General features: G+C 34.2%; 1 protein-coding gene across 1 annotated transcript in view; it reads right to left on the bottom strand.

The window, feature by feature from the left end:
• Positions 1 to 4,968, bottom strand: part of LOC103131421 (exostosin-1a-like) — a 50,394-nt gene extending 45,426 nt beyond the window's left edge. Inside the window, exon 1 of the mRNA XM_016666628.1 lies at positions 4,771 to 4,968. Within this exon, the coding sequence (XP_016522114.1) occupies positions 4,771 to 4,965 (195 nt within the window). The 5' untranslated portion in view covers positions 4,966 to 4,968. The remainder of the gene's footprint in view (positions 1 to 4,770) is intronic.
• Positions 4,969 to 10,447: the final 5,479 nt, after the last annotated feature.

Genomic DNA, 10,447 nt, shown 5'->3' with positions numbered 1-10,447 from the left:
AATGACAACACAGTTCACGATCTTCCAAATATGATTTAAACCAAGACAATGAGAGTTCTGAAAAATTAAATGATGAAAGCCTTGAGATCAGTAAATTGATTTGAAAAATTCTTTTTCAAATCAAGAAAAACTTCACCAGTAATTTGTCCCTTGTCAAGTGATTGTTTAACCTTTTCAAGCAGCAAACTTACAGCGGTCTCTGTGGGATGTTGACGTCTGAAACCAAACTGAAGCGGATGCAGAAGATTGTTACTTTCTAAATGCAGTATTAGTTGTTCCAGAATAATTTTCTCCAGCACTTTTGACATGACCGGAACCAGACTTATTGGCCTGTAGTTGCTGATTTCATGTGGACTTCCTGATTGAAAAATCACTTTCAAAAAATAATAAAACTTATTCATAGTATTACAAACATTAAGAATACATGTATTGCAGCAATCATTTATCTGATTCTGGCTGGAAACGTCATCCCAATTAACCAGATAATTCGGCCTCAAATTTGGGTTCATCCTGTCTTGGAGTTTGTATTACAGTCTGTTTCTGTGAATTATAGCGACTGACAAAACGATTTTGAGATAATTTTCTTGCAATGAGAGTAATATTGTGGTCAGATAAGCCGCACACCAAGTTATAGGAGTTTTATGATTCGACCAGGTTTATTTGAAAAAATTAAATCTATTAAAGTTTGACTGTTTTTAGTGATACAAGAGGGATTATTGATTATCTGGTGAAAATCAAATTTTGCTGTCAGTTCTCCAAGTGGTTTTTTCAATTTATTGTCCATCCAGTTTATATTAAAATCCCCCAAAATGATTACTTCACTGTTGTTTCTAAATCCTGTTAACAATTCCTTTAAGTTATGATAAAAAGTTGTGCTGCAACTTGATGGTGGATTGTACACCACCACAATATTAAAATTCATACGAGGTGAAAGACAAACATTTAAACATACAGATTCTATTGATATGTGCTGATCTATAACTATCTCATTGATGTTAAATAAGTCTTTTATGTAAATTAATACTCCCCCTCCTCGCCCCACAACTCCATCCTTTCTGAAACATGTATATCCAGGTACATCAATCATATTAGTTGGAATGTTATCAGTTAGCCAAGTTTCACTTAGACATAGAAAATCCAAATTAGATCCCATTAGCAATGTTCTTATTTCCTCACATTTGGGTATGAGACTTGTTATATTTAAATGTGCTCCAAAGATACCTTTAGGTTTAAGTGCAGGGTCCCAGACCACTCTAGCATGATTAACAGTTTGAAAAAATAGATAATGTCTTTGTTTGTTTATTGGCTCCATATGTAATGCCTTTTACATTTATTTGGTAAATTTAAACATGTTTTATCGTTCCTTTACAGTCTGGGATTCAAGTCAGATTTTGATGATGAAGGAAGGAAATAAAAGAATAATAATAAAAAAATGAGTCTGAGATGCAGCAGAAAGGGTCAAGCTAAAAAAAGAATAAAAATGAAAAGGCCTAAGCCTGATATTTTTGTTGAAAGTTCAAGTTTCAGTGGATTCTTAATCAAGTGAGATTGAGAGATTAAAGGAGATTCTCCAAATGCCGAGTTCGTGATCGATGATCCGCCTCAGAAACGGTTTCATTACTTTTTGACTTTGGTGGTTTCTTTGTCTTGTCGCTTCACGTTTATTCTCACAACTCTCTGTTCAGCTCGCGGTTTTTGGAACAAAACCCTAAATATCTTAAATTGTTTCTCATACACCTTTAAAGGGGACGTATCACGCAAAGTTCACATTTGGCATGTTTTTGTATTTCCATTTGGGTTTCAACTGTTTCTCAAAACAACACAAGCATAAAAAAATTAAATAAAATCACCCAGTTGGTTTTTGGTAATAAGTACATTTTTTTAGCGGTTTCAAAAACCAACGGATTGTAACGTCACAAATTAGCAGAAACTGCCCCTCACCTAGTGACCCCAGCCAAGCACAGACCGTTACCTAGCAACCCCAGTGGAATTCTGCCTGTCGCCTAGCAACACAGGTGGGCAGAGGCCCCAAAAACTGAACTCAAGTAAGAGTAGCACTACTTCAACATATCTTTACTCGAATAAAAGTAAAAAGTAGCCAGCAAGAAATTACTCAAGTGAAAGTAAAAAAGTATTTGGTAAAAAGTAATATTTAAAACATATTATAAGACGGAACAAAATATTAAGTTAAGTGAAGATTTTAAGAATGAAAATGACAATAATTCATATACGGTAAGTAACAAAAAAATTATAAAATCAAAAATTTTCCAAATCAGTTTCTTTCAATAAAAAGAGTTTTCAGTAAGAGACGGACTGCAGCTGTATGTCTGTGTCTGGTGAATTTTTGTTTATAACATGTTTGTTTTTCATTCTGTGGTTAGAAAATCCAGAAATGTTAGTCAAGTGAGCGTAGCAGTACTTCATAATAAAATTACCCAAGTAAAAGTAAAAAGTACAGTGTAGTAAAAATACTCCTAAAAATAAATTTGATAAAAAAATTTAATCAGGTAAATGTAACTGAGTAAATGTAACTAGTTACTACCCAACTATGTCTAGCAACCCAAGCTTCAGTACGTTTGTACCATCCAGAAACCACGTGCTGCATTGTTCTTGGTTGTGCAGGATGCTCTACTAATGCTTTTCAAAGATGTACAATTGTGTAATCGTGCATCTGTTTGCAGACATTTTGACGTTTGAGTGTAAATGTTGAGTTGGGGTGTGTGGTCAGCAGCAGCTTATTTGGATTTAAAGTGACAAGAGGCCCCGAAATAACTCAGTTTGAATCGACCAAATTAAAGTCTGATGATCTAAAAATTATTAACCTGTTCAAGGAAGCTTAATAGGTCAACTTCAGCTTTTTAGATGTTGCCAGAAAATGTATTCTGTGTATATTTGGTTCAGTATTCAAGACTGAACAGATGTTCATGAAGCTTAATTCTCATTTTTTTATATGCATAAGTTTAATTTTAAATTATTAAATTAATAAAGCTAAGCAATAATGTGAAGGTTGAGAGGAAAACATCTGTCTTAAACACATTTACAGAACTTTAAGCCTCATTGTTACATGTTTTTCAGAAGCAGAGTTTTCCAATTTCACAAATGAAAAGTATTTTTACAAGAGTGTATAAAGTCAAACTTAAATATAAAAAATGTCTAAACAGATGGAAAATCCAACAGAAGAACATGAGAGCTGACTTCATCCAGGAGGCGTAGAATGATAAATAATGTGAAAACAGTGAAATGGACAGAAACAAGTTGCTAATGGAAGATGAACACATCTGTGGTGTGAGGAAGTCTTGTCTGTGGCGTATCTACAGAAACAGGCCATTTCTATTTCAGGGAGATGACAGATTGTCAATACTGATAATTCAGCGTCGGTCCTGTCGGAGGGCGACAGGGAGCCGCCTGATTGGTGGAGGGGCTCAGCTGGAGCTCCACAGACTTACTGATGAACGGCTGCCACTAATTATGACACAATATGAATGAAAGAAGGAAAATAACGGCTCTCTTTACGTCTTATTGGTACCAATAGAATCACTAATTTGATTGGTACATGATTCCAATTTATTCTTGAAAATGTATTTTTGGATCTTTTCATATCCAAAAAATCTACAATACTACAAAACAGGTAGGCACTATGCTACTTGCAAAGCAGCCAATCAAGGAGGGCCTTTAACTTTCTTTGATTCTGATTGGCTGAACCCCTAAGTGTGCCGAATAAGAAGATTGTTGATGTTATCTCCTGCGGTAACATCGAGACTGTTTCCACTGCGCATTAAAGAATATTAAGGTATATTTGATGTTTCCATAAATAAATTAGGCTGTTTTAGCAGTTTTTTTAGACATGATCTCTAGATTTCAGCTTCTGGAGGATTATTATTAATAATAACGTCTGTACAATTTGGAGGATCTTGAGCAATGTTAAATAAGTGCTAGGGAAAGGATTCTACCTGTTTACTGTGGAATGATTTATAATATTTTATGTTACATTAAACACAGAAATAAGCAAATAATTAAATTCCTTTATACAAATAAAGGAATTTATTTGTATATTCCTTAAAATATACAAATATTTTAAGGAATGCGCCTTAAATCGCATTTAAGGCGATTTTGCCTTAAATGCAAAATCGCAGCATTACTTCAGCTTGATTATTTGTAGCAAAGGATGCATCTGCAACAAGTCTTTTTGTTCAACTTAACATTAATACAGTGTTGGGCTGATATGTTTAGTATTTTATGAATCAACGTATTAATAATTGGATAGCAAAAGTGTCTAATAGGAGAGACTTTTAACAGAATATGAACCAGGTGAAGCTAAAAATGCCACTTGAGTTTTGGGCATAAAATATTTACACACAGGTTTTTTATGCAAAATGTTTATATTTTAGTGCAGATCTGGCTTAATTACTTTGCTTAGTAATTAAGTTGTTCTTTCAGCTAATGGCCTTTTTTGAGTCTGTAAAGTCCAGTTAAGAATTAATCTATTACTACATTATTTTATTATTATTTCAATAATCGATTAATCACAATTAATCCAATTAATCACATTTAATCCAATTAATTGCAATTCGTCATGATTAATCACAACTGAGCCGATTAATCTTTTCAGCCTTGCTCGGTGTATTGGTGCTTATTGTTTGTTTGACATTTTCTTTGATAATTTGAGTTTCAGTATAAACATTGCGTGCTTCTATTCAATGCTTCCATGTTTTGCCTTCCTGGTTATCATCTGTTAGTAAGGCAGTGACTTTAATCTGAGCAGGAACCGACCTGCAGGGCCTCCAGGAAGCGAAACGACCCCAGACGGCGGCCCCGCGGCACCAAGCAGAAGCTGGAGTTGTGAAGCAGCTCCTGGTAGTCGAACCTGCAGAACCAAACAGAAAAGATCGGATCAGAAATATCGCAATCAGGCGGGATGCAAGTGAAAAAATTAATCCTAAAGGAGACACGTTTGGTTATGTCCATTCATTCAGGAAAAGACGAGAAACAGAAAACCAAAACCAAAGTAAGACAAAGAAACTGAGTAGGTTAAAAACTCGTTATCCAAGAAGCGTTTTGTGCAAAAAAAATATAATGAACATGTTTTGTGTAGCCAATGGGCAAAGAAAATTGAGTTAAAAAAAAAAAACGAAAACGAAGCAAATAAAGTAGCTAAATTTTATTTATTTAGTTTTAAAATATCTACAAATAAAGTTGTAAATTTTTGTCAAAAAACTCAGAAATTGAGATTAATCTCAGAAATTTTCCAGAATAAAATGTCAAATATTTTTGACTTTTGTAATTTTCTGTGTTTCAAAAGTTGAACATTTTCAACATCATTCAGAAATTTCCACATTTTTTGTAGAAGATTTCTAAGAATACTCTCAAAATGTATTTATTTTTTGGTGGAAATTTACAACTTTTTCTACCTACAACGGCCCAAATACTGCGGTGTAGATTTTTCACTTTTGTTGTTTTAAAAGAAAAGCATCCAGTTTTCAGTTTCTTTTGGGCTCGATTAAGCAAATTTATTTTCGGCAATATGAACAGGATTTGGGTCACTTTCTTTCCAAATGTTTTCGATATTTAGTTTAATAAATTAAATAAAAGCAGATTTGGGTGAATCATTTCATCGTGGTCCTTTTGTTAAGAAAGACGAACACTTTGTGTTGTGCTTCACGTTTTCCACTGTAAGAAAATTACTAATTAAAAGTTTCTATCTCCATCAAACTTGTATCATTTTTTGGACTGCAGTTGTGTCCCGCAACACATCAGGCCCAGTGTAAAAAAAAGTGTTTCAGAAGTCAAAACTTGAAATTTCCAAGATTTCTCTAGAAAATTTCTGAGATTAATCTAAATGTTTTTAGTTTATTTCTAGCAAATTTTCAAGTTTTGAAACTCAAAACAATTCCAAAAGTGGAAGATTTCCTCCATGTTTTTTTTTTCTATAAAATTTCTAACAATTTTTTTTCAGCGCATTTTTGACTTTTCAAACTCAGAAATTTCCTTAAAATCTCTGTTATTCTAACATTTCATAGCAGCGACCTCCAACTGGCTCATTTCTGGGCAAAGGCCTCTGAAACTTTTAACTACGACTCACTTCTTCGGCCTGTCAGAAGTCTGGGACATTAAATCTCTCAAAGTGTGTCTGTGATCTCAGGGCCGAACGGAGGAGATCTCTGATAGCAGCCCAATCTGTCTGGGGATCAGCCGTTCCCACAGACACACCCACAGCCGCCAGAGTGTGTGTGTGTGTGTGTGTGTGTGTTTTAAAGCTCTTCTATTTTACTTGGCTTTCAACTCCAGTGGGATCTAGTTTTAAATTGTTTGTTTTTAAACTACAAGAGTTTTTATTTTTTTACTATTATTTTATTATTGTTATGTTGTGTTTTAATGTACAGCACTTTCTATCAGCTGTGGTTGTTTTAAAGTGATTTATAAATAAAGTTGGTATGGTATGATATGGAGTGTGCGTTTGTTTGTAACACCTTGTGGGGACGATTTTCCTGACATATACTACGTTGTGGGGACCAATTGCTCCTTGTGAGGACCGGAGCCTGGTCCCCACGAGGGGAAACCCTGTTTTTGGGTCAGGGGTCAGAGTTAGGGCTAAGGTATGAATTGAGTTTTGGTTAGGGTTAGGTATGTGATGGTTAGGGTTAGGAAAAGGGTAAAGGTCAGGTTTAGGCTGTAGAAATGAATGGAAGTCGATGGAAAGTCCCCACAAAGATAGCCACGCAAACGTGTTTGTGTGTGTGTGTGTGTGTGTGTGTGCGTGTGTGTGTGTGTGTGTGTGTGTGTAAGTCCTCATGATGCCAATGCCACATCACTGACCGTCCATGAAAACCTTCTGGAGGTTTTGTGGAAAAAGGAGCAGAAAATGTAACATATAACTTGACACACAGACAGAAACATCTGTTCAAAGCTAAAGATGATAAAATCCAACCCAGTTTGTCTCAGAAACCAGAATTTCTGAGATCCGATTGGGAAAATCAAAACCTGCAGAGATCCTGAAACTTAACGATTTCTGCTGCTTCTTCAGATATGAAGATTTCACCTCAACTGACACTTTTTCTTTCTTCTTTTTTAGGAAACTGGAAGCAGAAAATAAACACTAGATGGACTGTAAGAACAGATAACGCTCCGTTTTAATCTGATGTTCATCTCTGTCACTGACTGAGCTTTGAGAAGCTCAATTTTCTGAGTGATTAATCCTTCGTCGCGCCTCCGTTTGTTGCGCCTGAGCTGCATTTCTCTCCGACTCTGAACAAATCAGAAAACTTTGCTCTGAAATTCATGTTTTCAAGAAATCTCATTTGTTACAAGATTAGGCGTTTTGTTTTCACAGAATATACATAAACATGATTTATTTATTATGAAGTTATCTTTTGGAATACACTGTAAAAAAAAACATCTCAAATTAACGGTAAAATACTGGCAGATGAAATTCTGGCAACCACAATTGCTGGTATTTTAATGTAAATTCGAGAAGTTTTTTATTTTTATTTTTACAGTGTAGTTGCCTTAAAAAAGAAACTTGATTTCTCAATTACTCTTTGAAGGAGTAATTTAGATACTTTATCAGTTAGTTAACTTTAAAAGTATTAGAGATTATTAGAAACATGCTAAGAGAATAAAAAAATAATATTATGAGAATAAAGTCACAATATTTCAAAAGCGAAGTCGCAACATTATGATTTTATTCTTTTTTTCACTAAGTATTTTCAAAAAATCTTATTTTCTAGAAGAGATAAAAAGTGTTTTATTATATATCTAAACATAATGTATTAATCCTGATATTATCTTTTGGCAAAGTTACCTTGATTTATAAATTCCTCCTTGAAAGAGTAACTTAGTTACTTTACTGATTACTTGAATTTAAAAGTACGATGAAGTATTTAGGGCCACACTAAGAAAATAAAAATTTAATTATGAGAATAAAGTCACAATATTTTGAGAAAAAAAGTTGTAATATTATGACTCGTGTTTATAGTTTTTAGTCTCAGTATTTTCAAGAAATCAAATTTTCTAAAAGATGATAAAAAGTGGAAACTTTTGTGTAAAATTATTCATCTTTTTACAACCAAACTTTTATAGTAATTTTATCTAATTTATTAAACTTTCCTAAATATAAAACATGTTTTGAAAGAAGTTCTGTTTTTATTAGAATAAATTTGTTCACACATTTCTTTAAATAAATGTCTTTTTAGTGATACAGCAAATATCCACGTTTTTAAAAAGTTTTGGAGCTAAAATAATATTCCTTTCCTGCAAAATAAAAAAAATAAAAGTGGATTACTGCTTGACTTTTGTTTTTATTTTCTTCGCCTATAAGTAAGTTTGGACACCCCTGCATTAAGATATAAGGAAAACACATACATTATTCAAATCTGAAACTATTAATAAAGCTGTATTTTGTTAAACTCTGTAATTTTATTTTTCTCCATTTTTGTTTCAGCTTCTTCACTTTAGATCTTTTTTCTCCCATCCAGATGAGAACTTGCATCGATTCCCTTAAACTACGATGATGAGCACCTGATTGCTGCTTTTTATGTGTGAATCTCTCCAAATTACCCAAACTCATCAGGCAGGTGAAGAAATGCAGCTGGAAAAGATTTTCTTTTTCTGGTTTCAGCAGGAAAGTTACAGAGAGAAACGGAGACTTGGCCCAAATGCCTAGAGTCGGAATTAAAAATCAATGCGTCCCGCAGCGAATCACTCAGAACATTTTAGCTGAAAAATAAAGTGTTGCTCAGTGTAAAGTAAAATGGTTTTCTCAGTAGAAGACACTAAATAGTTTCAGGAGTGACGGATCAATACAGAGCAGAGCCCGAGATGCGGTTTACACCGTGAAAAATGTCTGCTTTTATATCAGAAGACAAGCCTGAATCCACACGGCGAAATATTTCACACGGAAAGTAATTCAGCTGGAGAGCTGAGCTCACAGCCAGACAACAATGTATTGTTAGTAATTGGCAGCTCTGAATCCATCTGTTGTTTACGGCGTTTCCGCCTCAAACACCCGAGCCGCCGCCGCTGCCGCCACGGCGTGAGAAACAAGACGCAGACATCGGCGTGTCGGAGTCGGGTTCATCCAATATGCCACTAATTATCAGGAACTGATCCTGTGCTGCTATCACATCCAAACTCATTTCACATGTCACTTAAAACTTTGTGATGTTGGCACTTAAAGAAACGACTGTTTGCACATGGATGTGGCAACAAACACATAACCCTGGGGCAACAATTCACACAAGTATTTCTGTTAGGTGCACTTGTTAAGACTAAATAAGGCAAAATAACTTACAAATAACTTCCTATCATGACAGAGGAGCTGATTTTAAGTAAAAGATTGTTAATACTAATAAAAGTGAAATACTTTTACTTTTTCATCAACATTAAGGAATTCGTTTGTTAAAACTAGGTCCTGCGTTGTGCTGAAGTGTCACTTGTACATTAATTTTCTTATTTCTAATGTATAAACATAGTTTACCAAAAATACTTGGTAAGATTTTTGTACTCAAATATTGAGTAATATTGCACATTGGAGGCTGGTGAAACGAAACTTCAAACTTCTGCGTTAACTAGGGCTGTAGTGATACAATAATCTCATGATACAATACAATTCACGATATTCTGCTCATGATACAATATATATTGGGATATTTAGCAAGCGATACAATTCAATACACCTTTGCGATTTTTTTGAAAAATTTTAGAGGGACAGAGTGATTTTGGTGACATTTTGTGACTTATAGAGTTGGATTGAATTCATTTAACTGAAAACTGATTAAAAGCACCAACTACACAATACCTGGCTCTGGTTGGACATGGACACAGACTTAAAGTCGACAGCTGGACAAAAGGAATCAAAGAAGTGGTGAGAAAACATGTTTCTTTTAATTGAAACAGTACAAACTGTAGCTTACATGCATTTGTAAAGTAAATAAAGTGCACCAAGTTCCCTGCTCTGAATAGTTTGATACCTTTTTAACCTTGACACTTAACATCTGAAGGAATCACTCTAAGCCTGATGACTCTCCCGGCGAAGCAAGCAGTGAGTGAGCAAGGTGACAGTTGGATGTTACGATACTTTCGGATGAATATCGATTTTTTATAGGAAAGAAAATATCGATATATATCGCAAAATCGATATTATTACACAGCCTTAGCGTTGACCCTGTTCCATAGATCTTTGACAATAAAGTACACTTGACTTGACGTGATATTGAGTAACTGTACAAAAACTGGTGAATTTTTGGTAAAACAAGCTTCACTGGAAAAACACAAAATCTTACTGAGGAATTTTGTCTCGTTTCTAGTGAATATATTTTAGTACAGTTTAAATAACACAAGACTAACTTCCAAGTAACTTTTCAGCAAAATTGTTACTTGTAGGAGTTTGAAATACGAGTTTATTTTGATTATTCCTTAATATTAAGGAAAAAGTCAAAGCATTTCACTTATA

The sequence above is a fragment of the Poecilia formosa genome, unplaced genomic scaffold (assembly GCF_000485575.1).
Source record: "Poecilia formosa unplaced genomic scaffold, Poecilia_formosa-5.1.2 Scaffold758, whole genome shotgun sequence".
Classification (NCBI taxonomy): Eukaryota; Metazoa; Chordata; class Actinopteri; order Cyprinodontiformes; family Poeciliidae; genus Poecilia; species Poecilia formosa.
The sequence above is the reverse complement of the archived record's forward strand: the minus strand, read 5'-3'. Positions and strand labels throughout refer to the sequence as shown.